Source organism: Schistocerca americana, chromosome X (assembly GCF_021461395.2).
Source record: "Schistocerca americana isolate TAMUIC-IGC-003095 chromosome X, iqSchAmer2.1, whole genome shotgun sequence".
NCBI lineage: Eukaryota > Metazoa > Arthropoda > Insecta > Orthoptera > Acrididae > Schistocerca > Schistocerca americana.
Genome location: NC_060130.1, coordinates 282,123,505 through 282,145,448, shown reverse-complemented (window position 1 = coordinate 282,145,448; position 21,944 = coordinate 282,123,505). Strand labels below are relative to the sequence as shown.

The 21,944-nt window shown below is 39.4% G+C and overlaps 1 protein-coding gene across 3 annotated transcripts in view; it reads right to left on the bottom strand.

The window, feature by feature from the left end:
- LOC124555232 (metaxin-2) overlaps positions 1-16,388 on the bottom strand; it is a 56,941-nt gene extending 40,553 nt beyond the window's left edge. For 2 of the 3 annotated variants that reach the window (XM_047129090.1, XM_047129092.1), the window contains exons 1-3: positions 16,234-16,388; positions 7,436-7,603; positions 5,536-5,612 (exon numbers count right to left, since the gene is read on the bottom strand). In XM_047129090.1, coding sequence (XP_046985046.1) covers positions 5,536-5,612; positions 7,436-7,603; positions 16,234-16,279 — 291 coding nt within the window. In that variant the 5' untranslated portion in view covers positions 16,280-16,388. Of the gene's footprint in view, positions 1-5,535; positions 5,613-7,435; positions 7,604-15,023; positions 15,478-16,233 lie in introns of those variants that run through there. The other variant, XM_047129091.1, reaches the window with a different exon arrangement.
- Between the last annotated feature and the right edge of the window lie 5,556 nt (positions 16,389-21,944).

Below are 21,944 nucleotides of genomic sequence, written 5' to 3'. Positions count from 1 at the left end.
GTAAGAAATTACTAATGAATCCCCAAGTAATACATATAAATTATCCCTCCAAAATTACTACCACTGATTACAGATTAGAACAGCTTTTCACTTCTGCCCTTTCTCTATATACAGCCTCAGATCCGTCACATTTCTTAGACGCAAAGGTTTTCCTGAGACAGGGTATTTTAAATGGTAAGCATTTCGATGGGTGACCATCCAGCCGCCACGCACTGTTGCCATTTTTCGGGGTGCATTCAGCCTCGTGATGCCAATTGAGGAGCTACTCAACCGAATAGTAGCGGCTTCGGTCAAGAATACCATCATAACAACCGGGAGAGTGGTGTGCTGACCCCACGTCCCTCCTACCCGCATCCTCCTCTGAGGATGACACGGCGGTCGGATGGTCCCGGTAGGCCACTCATGGCCTGAAGACAGAGTGATAATGCATTTGGATGAGGGCACTCTGCCACAACAAATGGTCCATAGTATAACTCGAACAATTTCTTAATCTCCCTGTCCACCTCGCTGGAACACTCTTTGGTGTGTACAAGCACTTTGTCCCCCACTTTGTACTTCATCGGCCTGTATCGTCCATCATGTCGCCTTTTCCTTTCAGTGACTAACTTTTTCATGCAGGCTGTTACTGCTTGTTCTCTTTCAACAGCCGATTCAGCTTTTCGTGGCGGGAATTCTACAGTTTCTGTGAGTAGGAACTTTGGTTTCACCCCGGTCATGACTTCCAAAGGTGAGTACCCCGTAGCCATACTTTTTACACTGTTGAGTACGTCCTCAAATGCACTCACGTACTCCACCCACTTGGAATGACGATTGCTGGCATACGTCCTACATAAATGTCCTACTTCCCGCATATACCGTTCACACGCGTTGCTCGCTGGGTGGTACGGATACGGATATGTTGCACACACTGGTTGTTCATGAATGTGTTCTAATCATTCGTAGTAAACTGTGATCAAATGGTTCAAATGGCTCTGAGCACTATGGGACTTAACTTCTATGGTCATCAGGCCCCTAGAACTACTTAAACCTAACTAACCTAAGGACATCACACAACACCCAGTCATAAACTGTGATCCATTGTAACACAACAGCCTTACTGGTTTTACAATATTCTCGAAATAATCCTTCTCCAATTTGGCGATCAGAGTTTTAGTATTCACTTTCCGTATCAGATACGGTTTAATAAACTTAAAGAACACGTCCACCATAACAAACATGTACTTCATGATGCCACACACTGTGGGTAGAGGGCCAAAATTGTCCACAGCCAGTAACTCGCCCACTTTGATAGGTATAATGCTTTGCATTTCCACCTGTTGCGCGGTCATGCAGTATTTGAGCCGTTGGCAATGGCCGCATGCCGCCAGCTGCGTGTGGACCTGCCTGGCCTGGTTATTTACGTGGGCGTATTCCTTGATGATTTCGGTGCACTTTTCGGCCCCATAATGTCCATGACTTATATGGACGTAGCCTATCAACTGTTCCACATACTTATTGGGAAAACATAGTCTCCATTTGTCAGTCTCTTCATCTTTCTGCCAGAATAACACTCCCTTTTGTATCTTAAAATATTTTGGTATTTTCTCGTATCCCTTGCTGTTGAAATTCACCTTAATGTGTTTCAGCTCAGGATCGTCGTTTTGTGCTCGCCACATATCTTTGCACACCACATGAATTTTGTTCTCCCCCGCTACCCCCTTCATATATCCACTCCGTCTTGAAGCCATGAAAGGCCTACCGGGACCATCCAACCACCGTGTCATCCTCAGTGGAGGATGCGGATAGGAGGGGCATGGGGTCAGCACACCGCTCTCCCAGTCGTTATGACAGTATTCTTGACCGAAGCCGCTACTATTCAGTCAGGTAGCTCCTCAATTGGCATCACGAGGCTGAGTGTACCCTGAAAAATGGCAACAGCGCATGGCGGCCTGGATGGTCACCCATCCAAGTGCCGACCACACCTGACAGCACTTAACTTTGGTGATCTCACGGGAACCAGTGTACCCACTGTGGCAAGGCCACTGCCTCCTTCATATACAGTAGCTTAAATTCGTTCGGCTCCTCCCTTCCATCGTCTTCTGCCCCCACTGGTAATCTGGACATTTTCTGTACCCTAGATGTAACGGATTTCATATTTCAATTGCTGCATGAACATTGCCCTATGCATTAAGCGGTCGTTCAGTATCTTGCAGTCCTGCAGATAACTCAGAGCCTTGTGGTCCGACAATACTGTCACTTTTCTGCCCTATAGATACATATGGAATTTCTTAAATCCAAGCATGATTGCGAGCATCTCCTTCTTCGATATGCTGTATCCCCATTTGTGCTTATTTAGCATGCGGCTGGAGAATGCCACACTACAGTGTTCAATTTTTCCATCGACTAGCTTTTCCTGAAATAGCTCACAACCTATTCCATAGTCTGAACTGTCCGACACTAAACAGAAAGGGAGATTCATATCTGGGTAGTACAACATCTTACTATTGCACAATTTATCTTTTATAACCTGGAATTCTACACCCCTACCCCCCCCCCCCCCCCCCCCCCCCCGACATGAACCATAGACCTTGCTGTTGGTGGGGAGGCTTGCGTGCCTCAGCGATACAGATAGCCATACCATAGAACCACAACGGAGGGGTATCTGTTCAGAGGCCAGACAAACGTTTGGTTCCTTAAGAGGGGCAGCAGCCTTTTCAGTAGTTGCAGGGGCAACAGTCTGGATGATTGACTGATCTGGCCTTGTAACACTAACCAAAACGGCCTTCCTGTACCGGTACTGCGAACAGCTCAAAGCAAGGGGAAACTACAGCCGTAATTTTTCCCGAGGGCATGCAGCTTTACTGTATGGTTAAATGATGATGGCGTCCTCTTGGGTAAAATATTTCGGAGGTAAAATAGTCCCCCCTTCGGATCTATGGGCGTGGACTACTCAGGTGAGGGGTTTTCTTTGGAGTGTCTTCAGGAAGTAAGACAGAAGCAATACTGTTTATGACATATCTACAGAACCTGGTAGATAGTTTTCTTGGTTCTCTCGAGGCTGTTGGCAGACAACTCTGTCATATATGATGAGTTTGTATAGTTAGAAAATTGCTAGAAATGCGAGATGACTTGGAGAAAGTCAACACTTGGAGCAAAAACTAACAGCTAACTCACAATGTATAGAATTGTAATGTAATGCTTGTAAGCAGAAAAGAAGACAATAATGAATGACTGTACAACTGACAATCAGCTGTCAAATATCTGAGTACACGTCTTGGGTAATTTAAGGTGGAATGGCAATATAAACAAATACAGAAGTCAGAGTGAGATTGAGAAGATGAATTCTAAGAAGGTGTAATTCACTCGCAATGAAGTTTGTTCACAAAATCCTCATCTGACCAATTCACGAGCACTGTTCATTAATCTGGGTCCCTTACAAAGTCTGGTTAATGGAAGGAAAAAAATTCAAAGTCGACCTACATGTTTTGTTACAAGTTTGTTTAGTCAGTGTCATAGCTTCATAGAAATATTCAACAAACTCCAATGGGTGATACTACAAGAAAGGTGCTATGCATTGCACAGAGCAGTTCTTGCAGCCCACTTCCCAATATAACATTTTGTGTAATGGACACAATGGTAAAAAAAGAAGAGAAACTGGTGTGTGAGAAGAGTATCAATTATCTTTGTTTCCATGCACTATTTGCAAATGAAACAGGAAGAGGGGGGGGGGGGGGCAAAGTGATTCTGATACACCATGAAACCACTTCATACCACACAATGGGCTGGAGAGTGCAGAGGTAGATTGACCACAAGTGTACACTAATAGCCATCTGGTCTGAAGACTATAATGTTGGAGTTTACTCCCAACTGGAGGAATACAGTGAAAAATATAACTGCCACAATCACAGTAAATAATAACAACAACAACAACAACAATAATAATAATAATAATAATCCTCATCAACAACAACAACAATAACAGACTGGAAACTTTAGATAAATAGTACAATAATGGAGACCATGACATGAGAGCTCACAGCAGCTTGGGGATTTGTGAATAAAGTATATAAGATCAGGCTATGAGGCCACAATTATAATAGCACTAATAAATGCAATGTTCAGTCTTGGTCCCTTTATAACCATACAACGCAGGCATTCTGGCTTAAGCTATAATAAGAAACACAGTTAAAACGATATCAATACACAGTATGTAGTCAGGTTTTTATGTGCAACACTAGTTTATGATAAGTGTCATACATAAACATCTGACAATATTCTGTGTACAGAACTAGTATTGAATGTGTTTCTGGTGATGGCTTAAACCAAAATGTACTACACGGTGTGGTATTGCAAACAAAAGGCAGTTAAGACAAAATAGTATATTAAATGTGGATTTGTGTCAGTATTGTTTTACTAGAAAAAAAAAATAAAATAAAATAAAAAAATAAAAAAAAATGGATTCATTATGCACACATAATGCCCCAACGGTGAAGAGAGAAGAAGATTAATTTAAAGAATCCAGAATGAGATTTTCACTCTGCAGCGGTGCGTGCGCTGATATGAAACTTCCTGGCAGATTAAAACTGTGTGCCTGACCGAGACTCGAAATCGGGACCTTTGCCTTTCGCGGGCAAGTGCTCTACCATCTGAGCTACCTAAGCACGACTCACGGCTGGTCCTCACAGCTTTACTTCTGCCAGTATCTCGTCTCCTACCTTCCAAACTTTACAGAAGCTCTCCTGCGAAGCTTCTGTAAAGTTTGGAAGGTAGGAGATGAGATACTGGCAGAAGTAAAGCTGTGAGGACCGGCCGTGAGTCGTGCTTCGGTAGCTCAGATGGTAGAGCACTTGCCCGCGAAAAGCAAAGGTCCTGAGTTCGAGTCTCGGTCGGGCACACAGTTTTAATCTGCCAGGAAGTTTCAATTTAAAGAATACTATCAATTTGCTCCTAGCTACAAATAAGTCAACATGACTATACAGTTTAAGGAGTTCCCAACAAGTTAAAAATGAAATAAGGAATAAGGGAGAGTGTCTTTGGTAACTAGTTTCCTAGAATTAAATTAAATATACACATATCAAATGAATGTTATTACCATATCAGTGAATGAAGCCATAGCAAGTATAACTGTGCCAGACTCCCATGAGACAATTTAATGTTTCAAAACAGTAAATGAAACAACTTTTAAAATTATTATTCACAGCTTAGAAAATAATGGTAAAAATCTTGTAAATATGGCCATCTAGAAAATAATGTTACTCTTTAATGACAAATTTATTTCAATATAAGTGGCCTGTGTCACACTTTTCTTATTTATCAGAGATAGCTGTTTCAGCTTGTTTCTCCAAATTGAACTCTTTTTCTTTCTTTTTTATTCACTGGTTCCATAAAATGAATTATAGCTTTTACATCATTTACAAGAAGGTAACTGATTCACCTACACACAAACAAAAAATGTTATCTAGTATTACCACTTCAACCAAACACTGTAGATGAGGCAGATTATAACAGCTTATTCAATGCCAAAATTAACATAGTATTTAAAATCAGAAAAATTACCTTGCTGTTGACAAATGAAATTATAGGATCCAATTCTGCCACAATAAATGCACCGCACTTGAGGAAGGGTACTCTACCTATTTAAAAAAAAAAAAACCTGTAAATTTCTGTTCAAAGTTGGTTATAACATTACAGTAGTAATGACCTAAATCCAACTAGCAGACAAGTCTTCCCATGCTATATAAAGCTTGAAATATAACTGAATAACAGAAGTATCATGGACTTGTAATAGCAAGAAAAGAATTTCTGAAAAAGACAACTTTATTAACATTGAACATAAATTTAAATGATTAAATTTCTTTTTCAAGAGTATCTGTGTGGAGTCTATCCTTGTACAGAGGTGAAATGTGGACAATAAACAGTTCAGACAGGTCCTGAAGTTTCAGCTCGCAGCATGGGTGGCTTCCAATTGTAGTGGTAGGCCACAAAGGTTGGCATTTTTTTTGTGGAGGATGTCGGTCTTACTCCCACTCGTGGAATAGGATGCCAGTGACTCCCACTGAAGAACCCATGGATCTGGAACTTATACCCTCCTTTTCGCATTTACCATTGGATGAGTTCTCATGCCCGCCAAGACAGGTGGACCAGCTGTTACACCAGCCTTCACAGTCTTCCACTGTTCTGGAGGTGTCAGCTGTGTTGGCTTCGCTTACTTTTGGAGTAGACCCTCCGCTGGGGAATCTGGTGCCCCCTCCAGTTTTGTAACGATGGTCACAGTACAAACCTAGTCATTTTTGGTGCTATGTGGCCTTTCCAGGTGGGACCAACTTAGTGTCATTGGGAGCAGACATCAATGTGAATACAGATGAGCTGGTGTGGGTCTTGTGGCAGAGTGGTTTCGCAAGCTGTCACAGACAGTGAGTGTAGAGCACTGAATGGGCAGAGCCACAGGCGAATGTGGTTACCTGTTGGCAACAAAAGGCCAGATCCACTAGTTCTTACACTGACTTCAACTATTTCAGACCCGGACTTCACCTTGTGCTGTGCTCTGTTTCTGCATACTTGGTTGTTCAATCACTCACATGTCTTGTGCTTTTATCTGTGCAGACAGTGTTTAGACTCTCTGCTCCACCATAAATTAACTCACACATCAAGTTTTGTCCCCTCTTAGAGGATTCAGCTCCCCAGTTTTGTAATCAAGCCACTGTCAGCTACTACAGTTACATTTATTTCAACTGTAACAGTTTTGCAGCATTGTTACACACTACGCAGATATAAAACTTGCGAAAGTTCAAAACATATTTTTCAAAACAATGCAAATGTGACACATGATATTCAACCAAAAATACAACACAAATCACTGTGAGACATCTGTAACCTCGGATCACTTACTATCTTTTTAATCAATAGCAAAATTGTTCACTGAGAGTCTTCTCACAATAACAAATTTGTTGATTACACCAATTTGCAACCAAACTGTGATCTCCTAACTAAGCCTAAGACTTGGAGCTATGCTACATATAAGCCGCTAACCACAGCCTCCATTCCAAACAAAAGTAGTAAAAACAAAATTGAAGCTGTGGTGACAGCGACAACATTCTGAAACATTTTATCCCCAAATACAAATAATCTATAAGGAAAATTGAACAATTTAAACTGCAGTGCTCAGTGACTTTTCTAATCTCCCATTGATTACCTAAAACTACATTCTTGTTTTATATGTGAAACTCATGCAGCTTCATCCTAGGAAATGTTCCCTGGCTAAAATAGCCCTTATCGGCAATTAACATATGCATTACTGCTGGAAGTCTGTTCAAGTCTTGGGCAAGATTATTTTGAGATGATGAGTGCACTGCTGTGCTCAGTAAAGCAACTAGATAATTAACAATTAATTATGAAATTCTGTAAGACTAAATTGTGCCATTATTTGCACAAACTGTGGAATCTAATGTTTTCATACCTGATGGTGACATATATTCACAGTTGCTGCGAAGCTCAACTTCATATTTGAGACCACACATGCGAAGGTAAGCCTGAACAGCAAGACAGTTTGCATTGTCAGGTAGTAGTATCTGTTCCACCTCATAAGGTTGGAATAATTTGGCATCGGATGGCCACGGCTCTCGAGCTGGAAAACAGTAACATTTTAAAAATGCTTTGCATCAAGCTGTTAATAACAAAAGGGTTAATAAACTCTTGAATACCCGTACTTCCAGAAAGTTTGGAGCATTCATTACCTTTGTTCAATGGTAATTTTCACTCATGGAAAACAAAAGCTATGTAAAATAAGATGTAAGAACAGAAAACTTAGTAAAGTTGGATGAGGAATATTATTTTTGTCCTGCAAACAGCAAATTAATTGGAATTCTTATACGCAACATCAATTAAATTGGTTGCTGTTTTGAATATGGAATTATTTCAAACGTGAAAACTCCTTTATGATAATCACTACAAGGTCACTAGCTGCCAAGTCAGTTGGGTCGATTTAGTTAAGATATGTCCTATTATTTTGAACAAAAAATATATATCTGAATCTAGGTGGGAAAACCATACCTATCTGGTTTAGGATGACATGCCTACCCAATATCAGTAAACACCTCAAGGTTCTTTATTTTGTTACTGCAGAGAACCACCAGCCGCCAATATGGACTAACAATCAAAACGCTAAGAGTAGATTGACAGTCAGTAATTCCATCACACCAGCCTCACAGCTAGCAGTTAAAAAGCAACCATGCACTTAACATGAAGAAAACACAAGAAGCAGAGCAACATCATTTCTGAGCTGCTACTAGCAAAGACAAACATGGGCCATTCTGATTCTGAAGAAACAGGACAGCATGCAAAGAAGAACCAAGAGTTTCCCCACACTTCTCAAAGCACAGAAAACTAATTTTTGGTACTGCAAACATACAGATGTTAAACAAAACAAGGAAACACAAGTTATTGACAAATATCTGTGAAAGTTTCACAGTTTTTACACTTGCAAAACAGGACATGTTTTTCTGATTATTGTTCTTTTGATTCAGATGGATGCCATATACACAAGTAAAACCTACAGTTAAACTCACAAACAGTATGGTATTAATATTAGGCACTGCATTCCTGGACATAGTAGTATCTCAGAATGTATCTCTCTTTTCTCGCCATTAAATGTGCTCACAAGGCCCACATGTTGGTGAATACACATGCTCCTGTGAACAATGAAACTAATGAAAATAAAGTTGAGAAGTTCTGGTCACAACCTCAACCTCCATTGAAAACTTTAATGTGAAAATTGGCTGAGAAAGAGAGTACACATAGGTTATTATGAATTTCTCTGCATACAATAAGACAATGCATGCATGTAGAATGGTCAACCTTCAGTTAACGTTCATATGCCTTAAGAAACCCCATGAAAAATGACCACCTGGAAATGACCAGTCAACTACATTGGTCAATTCTAGTCCAAAAATATAGCTATCACTAGAAAATAATCCCCAGAAATAATGAATGTATGAGTATGCAAAAATTAAAGAAAGTCCAATCATCATCTCTTACAAATCAGAATCTGCTTCAGACCTAATCATAAAAATATTAGACACCTAAAATACTACACAATGATCCAGAGTATGGTACTTAAATTGCAGCCATTTATACAGTCACTTCATATAAATATACAAACATGGGATGCACTGTTTGAGACCATTCAGTAATCAGCATGGAAACTTGGCATTACTCTTTAAAAATGAAAACACAGGTGATTGAACCCAGAATATGATAGCACCCCAGAATTTCACATCCAAGTCTGGAAAAACTGGAATAGCCACGAAGTCCAGAGACCTCCCTTTCATTTCAGACACATCATATCAAACAAAAAGAAATTCACAATACATTGATCACTGTCCTCCTTCAAGGGAATGTCTTTTTTTCCAAAAGTTCAGACATTTGGCTGTATTTTTTACAGAAGCAAACATCCAAAACAATCAGACAAATTAAACATGCTTACCACTTCAAAGCACTGGAAAGAATCTGCAATAACTTCAAACAGAACAACACTAAATCACAGTACGACACAGTTTTTACAGTTTCTAACACACAATTCAACAAAACCTGACGTTTTAATTTCACAAAATGGGCATATGATTAGTGAAACTGAACAGTTCAAATTTCTAGGTGTTCAGATAGATAGTAAGCTGTCATGGAAAGCCCACATTCAGGATCTTGTTCAAAGACTTAATACTGCCATTTTTACTATTCGAACGGCATCAGAAGTGAGTGATCATTTGACACGAAAATTAGTCTACCTATTATTTTCTTTCGCTTATGTCATATGGTATTATATTTTGGGGTAGCTCTTCCCATTCTAAAAGGATATTTTTGGCTCAGAAACAGGCAGTTTGGGCGATAAAAGGTTTAAGTTCACGAACCTCTTGTCAACCCCTGTTCACTAATTGTGACATTCTGTAGTATTACTTCGAGACAACTGTGAAACTCCTTCAGAAAAACTGCAGTTCAATAGAGCCGTCCAAACCAAGACTCAATTCCACAGAAACACAATCAGATGTATAATATCATATTACACCTCAAAAACAAGAAACTACCACAGGGGAGACAGCATAATTGTCAAGATGCTCAAGATCAGGGGCAAATTAATGATTTACTAACTGCAAGCCAACGTAGTGAATATATGAGAGACCAATATAATACCTACATCTACATACATACTCTGCAAGCCACCTTTCGCAAATAGTGCAAGGGAACGAAGACTGTCTATATTACTCTGTATAAACCCTCATTTCCATCTTCATGGTCCTTACACAAAATGTATGTTGGCAGCAGTCAGCTTCAATGCTGGTTCCCTAAATTTTCTCAACAGTGTTCCACAAAAGATAATCGCCTTGCCACAAGGGATTCCCTTTTCAGTTCCCAAAACATCTCTGTAAGACTTCCGTGTTGTTCGAACTTACTGGTAACAAATCTACCAGCTCACCTCTGCATTGCTTCGATGTCTTCCTTAAATCCAACCTGGTACAGATTCCAAACACTCAAGCAGTACTCTGGAATAGGCCACACTATCATCCTGTATGCTGTCTCCTTTACAGATGAGCCACACTTTCCCAAAATTCTCCCAATAAACCGAAGTCAGCCATTTGCACTCCCTACCACAATGCTCACATGCTCAATCCATTTCATATGGCTTTGGAACATTACACCAGATATTTAAATGGCATGGCTGTGTCAAGTAGCACACCACTAATGCCATATTCCAACATTACAGATTATTTTTTCCTATTCATCTGCATTAACTCACATTTTTCTACACTTAGAGCTAGTTACCATTCCTCACACCAGTTAGAAATTTTTTCTGCATCATCTTGTATTCTCCTACAGTCACCCAACAACACCTTCATATACATCATAGTATCATCAGCAAACAGCTTTAGATTGCTGGCCACCCTCTCTGCCAGATTATTTATGTAACAATATTATGAAAAGGAAAGTTGCTACTCACCATATAGCAGAGATGCTGAGTCACAGATAGGCCTATCTGCTTATTGTTGTGCCTATCTGCAACTCAGCATCTCCGCTATATGGTGAGTAGCAACTTTCCTATTCATAATATTGTTACATTCCAACCTGGATTTTCCATTGTTACATCATTTATGTACACAGAAAACACCTGCAGTGCTATCACACTTCTCTGGGGCACTCCTGATGATATGCTTGTCCCTGATAAACACTCATTGTTGAGGACAAAATATAGGGTTTCATTGCTTAAAAAGTCTTTGAACCACTCTCATGTCTGGAAACCTATTCCAGGATCTTCATCTACATCTACATTTATACTCCGCAAGCCACCCAACGGTGTGTGGTGGAGGGCACTTTACGTGCCACTGTCATTACCTCCCTTTCCTGTTCCAGTCGCGTATGGTTCGGGGGAAGAACGACTGTCTGAAAGCCTCCGTGCGCACTCTAATCTCTCTAATTTTACATTCATGATCTTCTCGGGAGGTATAAGTAGGGGGAAGCAATATATTCGATACCTCATCCAGAAACGCACCCTCTCGAAACCTGGACAGCAAGCGCCTCTCTTGCAGAGTCTGCCACTTGAGTTTATTAAACATTTCCGTAATGCTATCACGGTTACCAAATAACCCTGTGACGAAACGCGCCGCTCTTCTTTCGATCTTCTCTATCTCCTCCGTCAGACCGATCTGGTACGGATCCCACACTGATGAGCAATACTCAAGTATAGGTCGAACGAGTGTTTTGTAAGCCACCTCCTTTGTTGATGGACTACATTTTCTAAGCACTCTCCCAATGAATCTCAACCTGGTACCCGCCTTACCAACAATTAATTTTATATGATCATTCCATTTCAAATCGTTCCGCACGCATACTCCCAGATATTTTACAGAGGAATGTTTCATATGAGTCATCGGCTTTGGCCAGTGACATAATGTTAATGGCTGCTGTCATGTCACTTTTGGTGCATATATTCACAGTTTTGTTGTTTAGTTGACAAAGTCAATGAATTCAAAAGAAAAAACAAATAAATAAATAAAAATAAAACTGGTTGTGGTGACACACTGATCTGTAGCCTAGCCTGAGGTGTAGGTTGAATGTGATACTCAAAAAACCTGGGTGTGGTGACAGACTGATCTGTACTTTAGCCCGTTTGAAAAAAAAATTGCCAATAATGTAACATTATAGTCACCATACTGTTTAAGACTTTTGTCGCATGTTTCCTACGTCACTGGTCAAAGCCAACATTTCGTATGAAACATTCCTCTATATTCCGTATCCCATTTGCCCACACCTATGTTAAGTCTGCAGTGGGGCATGGTGTCAAATGCTTCCTGGAAATCTAAAAATATGGAATCTGTCTGCTGCCCTTCACCCATAGTTCGCAGTATATTGTGTCAGAAAATGGCAAGGTGAGTTCCTTGCGAGCGATATTTTCTAAAACCATGCTGATTCCTGGTCATAAGCTTGTTAGTCTCAAGAAAATTTACTATATTTGAACTAAGAAAATGTTCAAGGGTTCTGCAGCAAACCAATGTTGGGGATACTGGTCTGTAATTTGCGGGTCCACTCTTTTACCATTCTTACATACAGCAGTCTCTTTTTTTCCAGTCACTTGGGACTTTGTGCTGGGCAAGAGATCCATGAGAAATGCAAGCTAAGTAAGAGACCAATGACCTAGAGTACTCTTCATGAAACTGAACTGGGATACATGTATATTGGAAAACTGTTCCTTTTTACCCACCACAAAAAAGGTGCCTATATGGACCCACACAATTAATTACCAGAGCAATTCTCTTCCACCAGCTGCCTACATTGTATTCACTCATAACCTACTTGTCAGATTAGAGCCAAAGAACTAAAATAATAGAAGGCAGGTGAATAAAAGTGGGCTTTCAATTAGGTTGATTTTGTGGAGAGCAGCTCGAGAACTAAAGATGACACTAAGTACGGATTCACACAGAGGTCGAGAGAGAGAGAGAGAGAGAGAGAGAGAGAGAGAGAGAGAGAGAGAGAGAGAGAGAGACTCACTCTGTCTCTTTCTATCTCTCTCTCTCTCAACTGACCACACTACCCTGTGTGAACATGGTGCGCATAAGAAAAGAACCGACATAATCCAAATCATTTAAACTAAAAACAGGAGTATGGCAATATGAGGGGTTATCTCCCCTCCAATTCATTATGGTATTACATATGATAATCAAACTATGAGAGAAAGAAAGTCTGGAACAATTAGTGACAAAAATGAATCAATATCAAATGTCTTGTCTTTGCTGGTGCCCTAGCAGTAATTGCCGGAACCAGTACCAAAGCCAGACATACCACAGAAAAGCTCCACAGGATTGCTATCAAAACTGGTCTCCAAATCTCTTACAAAAATGCACAGTACATGGACTTGCATTGTGAAGACCTTGGACCCATCAAGACAAAATATGACAATATTACTCAGGTTAAACACTTCACATACTTGGGTGAAATGACTGAGAACACTGGCATGGCTGGCATAACATGGACACCTACAACACAAAAAGCATTCCACCAAAGCCAAACTTCACTACTATCAGACAGTCATTCTTCCACAAGCACTCAACACAGTTAAGATACCACCACCACCACCACCATTAACTATCAGTGTCAACATATTTTCAGCAGGCCGTGCCATCAGCTTTTACATATTTGAAAAATGTGAATGAAGAATCTTACCAACAGGTCAAGATGGTAATACGAAATTTTTCTTCAATGTCACTGAGAAAGTGGACCGATAGATATTGTTGAAAATATTTCGACTCAAGATCCAAGTTGGTATCTGGATGCAAAGATGCTCAGAAGAACGCACTCCTTGACAACAATTTACAAGAGAAATAGCTAAAATTTCATGAACTTCTAGTGAGTACAGATTCAAATGGAAGCCAAAAACTGAAGTACAATGGTTAGCCAACACCCAAAACAATCTTGTAGAAGTCACAATTAATCAACGGGCAACAACTGAAATTACTAACAAACAGAAGAGTGATTCTCATATTTTTACAAACAAACAACTGATGGAAAGCCACCTTCAATTCAAACACACTAAGAAGAAGAAAGGCCAATACTGATAGGATGAAGAAGTGTTGGGAAGATATGAGCCTCTATATGCTTTTTAAAGGGTCAAATGACATCACCATGATGATAATTGCCTAATTTAAGATACCAATGTGGTTGCAGACTGAAAACCACAAATAAACATATTGCGCATCCAAGAAACTAGCAGAGAGAACGGTAGTACTAGACACATAACCAGAATTATCCCAATACTTAAATATCATAGTTTGTAATAGCATACGTAAAACGAATGACAATGCACATGCTGGCAGTGAAAGTTAAAAATGTTTAACATTTTGACAGCACAAATCAAAATGTCTACATATCATCTAGTTCTTTAATATTGGCAGGTGACACTTTTCCTGTATCACATAATAGAACTTCACCTGAAGTGGAATTATTGTCAGATATTAAAATTCAGTTGTTTCACAGCAGTAATACTGAATGAAATATTAGATAATAATTTTTAAAATTAAAACAGGAAATTGTGAGTCTAGTGTACAACACAACTTTATGTGTATTCTTTTAATCATGAAGCAATAATGTGTGTAGACGGAGTCAGGGATTTTTTTTTTTTATTTGTACATTTCATTTGTAGATGTCAGTCCTATGTTTTGTTTACAATATGTAATATTTTTAGATGCTGATGTGTTGTATACTAGACCTATATAGGTCTATAGAGATGATCTACTGAGCGAATGACATATTGCATTGTGTTGTACACTACATCAATATACATGTTTATTTCTTTTTTACTATTTTTTCATTATTACATGGTGGCAAACAGAGCTGTAGCATAGCCTATCAAGGTTAGGTTGGGAGGTGAAGTTTCGTTGTGAACTGACAAAGCCTGCAAAGCACATCACAATGTATTATACATGAAGCATACTGCATAGCTACATTTACGTCCCCAATGAATAATAGTATGCAATCGGGCGCAGTGAGTAGCACAATGGACTCACATTCGAGAGGACAATGTTCAAGTTCCTCTCCAGCCATCCAGATTTAATTTTCCCATGGCTTCTGTAAATCAATCCAGCCAATTGTCAGGGTTTTTCCTTTGCAAAGGGCATAGCTGACTTCATTCCTTGTCCTTCCATAATCAGAGCTTTTCCTGCATTTCTAATGTCCGCACTGTAAATGGGACAACTCATCTTCGTTCCTTTCCCCGATCAGAACCCCCTTTTTACCCCACTGTAGTTTGTTACGTCTTGAATATAAAGGAAGATCTTTTGCTAAATTTTTTGTGTCCATAGTGGCGTCAACCACTGGTCATTTCTGCTTGAATCATCGCAATGTTAATGACTTCAACAATCTATCGGAGCGCGTAACGCAGTGTTAACTATTGTGGTCTAGAAACCAACAAACGAAAGTAAAGTGTTCTGTAAAAATCAAAATTCAAGCGTATTCTATAGGACAGGATATAACAGTTCAAAGGGAAGCATCAGTACCTGTGCCCAATATATACGTCAATATTATTATTACTATAAATGTGACTGTGTGGAAACGGCAATGTAACCTTATAATAACCTCCCATTACAAACTGTATATCATCATTCTTAGCATAAACACGTTTGTTTCTCTTCTAATATCATCTCACACAACGTAGCCATTAAGTAACTGGACTATTTCTTCTAGCAAGTCGTTTCATTCAACCGCACATCTTTTATCAGCCTGCCTTTTCATCGCCCACAAGTTGCCATTATGTACTTATATCATCTATCCACTTCGAATTAAATGCCACTTCTTTCAACGCGGCCTCAGATGTTGCCTGACAATATCCTGTTCACCGACAACCTAACGATTCTTTTTACAACACATGGTGCCGTACATTGTCACTAAAACCCAAAACGACGTTTTTGTATAATATTTGTTACAAAACAACGGCAGAGACCGCTGCGAGTATTATCAATAAAGACCCCGGGAGAAAAATAGGTTTTAACAGTATTCGAGCGATCTGTTGAATCTGTCAGTCAAATCACAATACGTTAAAAACGGCTCATAACAGTTACATTATCACACTGACGCGAAACACCGGTAACTGCAGAAATTGAACCATGAAAACTTAAACACAGCCCCTACAGTAATAACGGAGCCAAACACCGTCATAATTATGAAGTCACCACTGAGTTTTCGCCACGTAATAAAAAATGCTACACAACGCTGCAGTACCTCCCATTTCCACAAACATGTAGTCTGGCATTATTCTTCCTGGCATTTTGCCCTACTGCCCGTGTTTATAAATGTCTTGCAGACTAAAACGTAAACAAATTAGTAACCCACACCAAACAAACACATATCAACAGTGCAGCCAACGTTACTTCATGTGGCAGTAAGCGTTTCGACCATGGAGATTAGGAACGTCTTTGGTTACGACTCACGGTTTCGGCTACAGTCTAATTATGTTAGACTGTTGTTTCGACCATGGAGGTACTCCTTATACCTCCATGGTTTCGGCGGTGGTTTCGACTATACCCTATAATTCCGACCACAGTCTGTGGTTCCGACAAAGGAGGTTCGATTATTCTAACCACCTTGATTTCGACAGGCATAAAAAGCTGACACAAGCGTCGCTCCATCATCTCCTTCAGAGGACAGTAAGTGTTTCCACAAGGGCATCCGATTCCCTACTGGCACAGTATTAAAGATGCGGTCAACAGAAATAGAGCGAGCTAGCGTAAATGTAATTATGGAGATTTAAGCTCAAGAATTCACAGAAACGTCAACGTTATGGTCCCGTAAATGTCAGGAGCGAAAATGGATTTCTCAGATATATCAATTGGGATACTAAAAACTCTAGAGAAAAGCACAAAGTGTCTGTCGAAACATAAATGAAAAAAAACCTACTTCTGAATTCTTTTTGAGGTATATTTCTTGCTTTATGCGGGACTCAGATATATGCTTACGAGATAACACGGCAGCTCGCGTTCAGTTACGAGTAACATTGATAAATTTGGCAACTGGACAGCTGTAGTATGCTTGCTGTATTCTTACAAGCATAATTACTAAGTTTTTGGTGGGAAATTCGGGCTCCTATTTACACTACCCTGCATGTACATCGGAATGTAAGGGCCTTGCATCAACAGTTCCACATGGTTTTCTGTTTTTAGAGTACTTCAGTGTTCTGAGAGCTCACAGATGCTGTAAACATAACACTTATGGACTACGTTAACATTACTCTTGACTACTTGCTTACTTTCAATGCTTGATGTCTTCCTTGACGGTGATGGCTTCTTTCAGTGGGATAACTGTCTATGTCACAAGACCAGAATCGTACTGATGTGGGTTGAGGAGCATGATAGTGAACACTTATTGATGTCGTGGCCACAAAATTCGCCTGATCTGAAACCAATGGAACACATCTAGAACGCACAAATCACTAGCTCGTAATTTACGGGTATTGGATAGACATCTGGTGTCACATACCTTCAAAAACTTAGCAACGGAGTTGGCGAAACCATACCATGCCGAATCACTACTGTATTGTGCCCCAAAGGTGGGCCAATATCCTATTATACAGGTGGCCATGCTATTTTGGTTTATCAGCATTTACTACAGAATAAATATCATTTGGCAACATTCGAGTAATTGAAGAAATATTCAGCAATCAAAAATATGTGTTTCACTCACCTGTACAGATACACTAAGTATGGAATAAGGCTTCATAAAACCCTTGTAATTAAGTTGTGTTTGCGAAATTTATTTTAGTCCTGCAGTGTTATCTACTATGTGACAGGTCAATGTGTCAGAATAACATACATGAATGGCTTAGATGGTATTTTAGATACTAATATTTCATGTACTCTAATCGAACTGTGAAGATAATAAACTAAAGAAAAATCCAGTAAAGCTGCTACAATGATTAAATAGTGTGTGTGTTGTTCTTTTCTGATTTCTCTATCTAATTTTGACAATTTGCATTCAGTGTGATGATTTCTTATCGATAGACACTCTTTCCACCCATCCTTTTCTCTCTCTGTAACCCACACGTAATTATTCCCTATGCCTTACAAACAAATAGTGTAGCTTAGTATTGCAACTGTCTTAAAATAAGCAGAGTAGTTTAAAAATCTGCATAGAAGAGAAGAAATGGCTCAGAATATTGAGTAAAATCTTCTCTGTGGATGAACATAGCTTTGAATGCGTACATATTCAACAGGTTGACTGATACATATTCTCACGCTGTCAAATTGATCTATCTATTTTCTTGTATACAGACCTGGTTACACAATCACAGAAAATAGCCCTACTATATGAAGGGTAGGTTACGTTGTTTTTCAACAAATAAAGCGCCTCCTACTAGTATAGTTAGCTCTTGTAGGACTCTTCAACGAAAAATAACTGTTCCTCATTTCATATACTTATATATACGAGGGTTGGAACTTTAATAGTGGCAACTATTTATTTACAGCTCATACAAAATAGATATGTGTTTCAAAGTTTTACTGACCTTCAAAGTAGTCTTCAGCATTGTGTGTAACCTGTTGCCAGCGATGCTGAAGTCGTAGGATACTCTTAGCAGTGTGTAGCAGTTCTGAAGCAAATGCTGTGAAGTGTTGCCTTCAGTTTAGAAATCGAATTGAACTCAAGAGGGCTTCAGTCAGGGGAGTACAGTAGGTGGTATAGCACTTAGCAGCCCCATCAGTCAAATAAATCAGTTCCAGCTTGCACTTTAAGTGCTTAAGCGTTGTCCTGCAAAACGATGGTCAGGTCCTGCAGAAAGTGTCATCACTTCTGTCTCTAAGCTGGTCGTATGTTGTGTTCCAAAAATGAACAGCAGCGGGTTATACACAATGCTGGTGACTACTTTGAAGGTCAGTAAAACTTTGAAACATGTATCTATTTTGTACAAACTGTAAATAAATAGTTGCCACCTTAAAGTTCCAACCTTCGTGTTTGAATCCATAACAGCAGCAGCAGTTCACCATAGCCGTTACCAATAAAGAAAAATGTAAAAACAAGACAAATATGCATCATACTACAATTGCAATCTGTGGGTAACGTGAAAAAAATAAGTGATATCCTGAAATCATGTGACACTCCCTCCTTTGGTTTGACAACATGTGTAATATGCTATTCTCAGCCCAGAGATGTCTATACTTCATTATAAATTCCAAAGGTCAGTATCTACTACTTAGATCATTGTAAATATCACCAAGAAACACAACAGAGCAGATATTTCTATGGTCAACACATAGTTAATATTATAGACACTACAAGAAACGAGTAAAACTTTTTATTTGAAAGAATGAAGGGCTATTAAGATTTCATGTCCTGTCGACAATGACGTCATTAGGTGTGGACTTGAAGCTTGCATTGGGGGAAGAATAGGGAAGGGAATAGACCATCGCCTTTCCCAAGGATTTTTCCTGTCATTTGCCTTAAATGATTTAGGGATTCCATGTTAAATGTAGATTCGACATCTTATCAAGTATTTGAACCGCTTTCCTCCTGAATATAAGTCCAATGTATTGACCACTACATAAAAAATGTTTAATTGATATCGCATATTTATAATAGAACAGGGTTCTTCAGTGATAGAAAATTACAGAATAAGCAAAACAATGAGTATATTAAGTTTATAAACTATCTAACTATCACATTACATGAATTTCATTACTTGAAAGACAAAAGTAGAATTTGGAATTAGTTGGTATGCCATTTCCATGAAGTGCAGTTGTAACTTTTGCTTCAGAAAGGAAAATGGTACTTACTGCAAATGAGTTTACTCAGTGTTCCATGTGTCTTTCGCATCTGGTAAACAACAGCTTCCATCAAATTACTGTATTGCCATTGTATTATCATCCTGCTCCAAGCTATAAGGTTACTGTTTTTACACTATGTCCAAATATCGACATATGTATACGAGCCTAGCAAGTAATGGAGCCCGCGACTTGTCAGAATAAGTAAAACTGCATCTCCTACCACAACAATGGGAGGGTATTGCTCCGCGTTTAGCGCCGCAGGTGACAAGAGCCATTGGCGAGTGGTCATAATGAATGATTGTAGGTGTTGGGCGCGGGTATTTGACTTTCAGATGAATCGCCTGTTGATGATAAGAAAGTTGGCGACACAAAATGATTCAAGGCTTAATTAAGTTACCAATTAGGTAGCCCAGTTAAGAACAGTGGCATCCAGTATTCACTGAAGTCTGGTTTTAGAGGAAAAAAGCTAACTGTAACAATAAATGGCTATAATCAAACGGAAGACTCGTGTAAGACAATGAAGTCGGTTTAATGATCCGTGTATTATCCCATGTTAGGACAAGATAGAAGGAAGAAATCTACGAGATAGAGAGAAACGAAAATGTAACAGCAGGGACATTGTACATGGCGATTCATTGAACGGACTTCGACCTTATTGCAGTCTTTAGAGACAGTCTATGCAGATAAAAAACATTATTTCGGTATGTGGCAGCATAGCAGCTCACCGTTTCCATGCAAATGGCGTTGAATATGAATGCGATAATTAGCTGTAAACTGTGAATTTTATGCAGGAACTCTTTAACTGCTTTAGACTACAGACCTCGTAGTAATATTAACAGTTAGTGACACTGTGATATAATTCTATTAAAGTCGTCATACTTTTCATAAATCCGAGAACGATTGCAACCAATCGATCTGTCCCCAATCGATTGTTTCAGATGAAAAGCGCTTTGCTGACCATTGCGTAAATTCCGCGTAATAAAATTTGGCTCTGATGTAACATAAATACGAGTTAACACTGAGTTTAAAAACATGCTTCTTTATGCAACAGTGTTTCATCAAATCTTCAAGGTGTTTGCAACTGTGTTCGTCCTTTAGGTCCCTGTCTACACTGGTGACAAAGATTTCTCCATACTTATTCACATCATCTGATATGCAGAACTGGTAGCAAATATCGCACATTTTGCATCCGCATCAATAGGATGAATTAATGATATGTGAGATATGTGATGCTGCATTAATAATACTTGAGCATACAGACTATGTAGTCAGTATTAGTGACAAAACGTTGTATAAAAAAACGTGGTGGGAATGACAAGCTTTGCAAGCTAAATTTGGAAGGTAGTTCTAACTTTCATAACTTCGCTAGGATATCAGTGTCTGATTTTGTAATTGTAACGAGTATGACAGGGCCAGTTGTTTCAAAGAAAGGCGCAAATTAAAAAAAAAAGCAACTCATCTCAAGCATAGGCTTGTTGTTTCTCCTCGGATTCTGGCAACAGGAGATTCCTATTAAAGCCTTGCATATTTATTCTAAATTTCAAAGCTAGCTGTGCCTCTAACATACTGTCCAGTCAAATGAATGTGACCACCTGTTGAACGCCTGAATAACTACCTTTTAGAGTTTGGACCACAGTGAGACGTACAGGCAGATAGTGAGATTCTGAAAGGTAGCAACAGGGATGTGGAGCCATTCTGACTCCATTACCATGACCTGTTGTGGTAGGTTTCACAGCTGAGAATCCATGGCACGAACAGCCCAATCTATCTGGTCCCACAGATTCTCGACTGGGTTTTAATTCAGGGAGTTTGGTGGCCATGGGAACATCATAAACTCATGCTGGTGTTCTTCGAACCACACACATACACTGAGAGTTGGGTGACACATTGCATTGTCCAGAAGGTAGATGACATTATACTGAGGAAAAACAAACTGTTTATAGTGATGGACACGGTCCCCAAGGATTAATGCATACTTGTATAGATCCATTGTGTCTATTAGAATGACGATATCGTGCAAGGAATGCCCTCCAGCCTGAATCTTTCTGACAGTTGTTGCGGGGTGTTTGCTTTCAAACGTTTCTGCCATACACACCAACAGCCAACTCTTCGATGAGGCATAAAATGTGATTCATCTGAAATGGCCGTCTGTCGCCACTCAGTGGCTGTCTAGTTGCG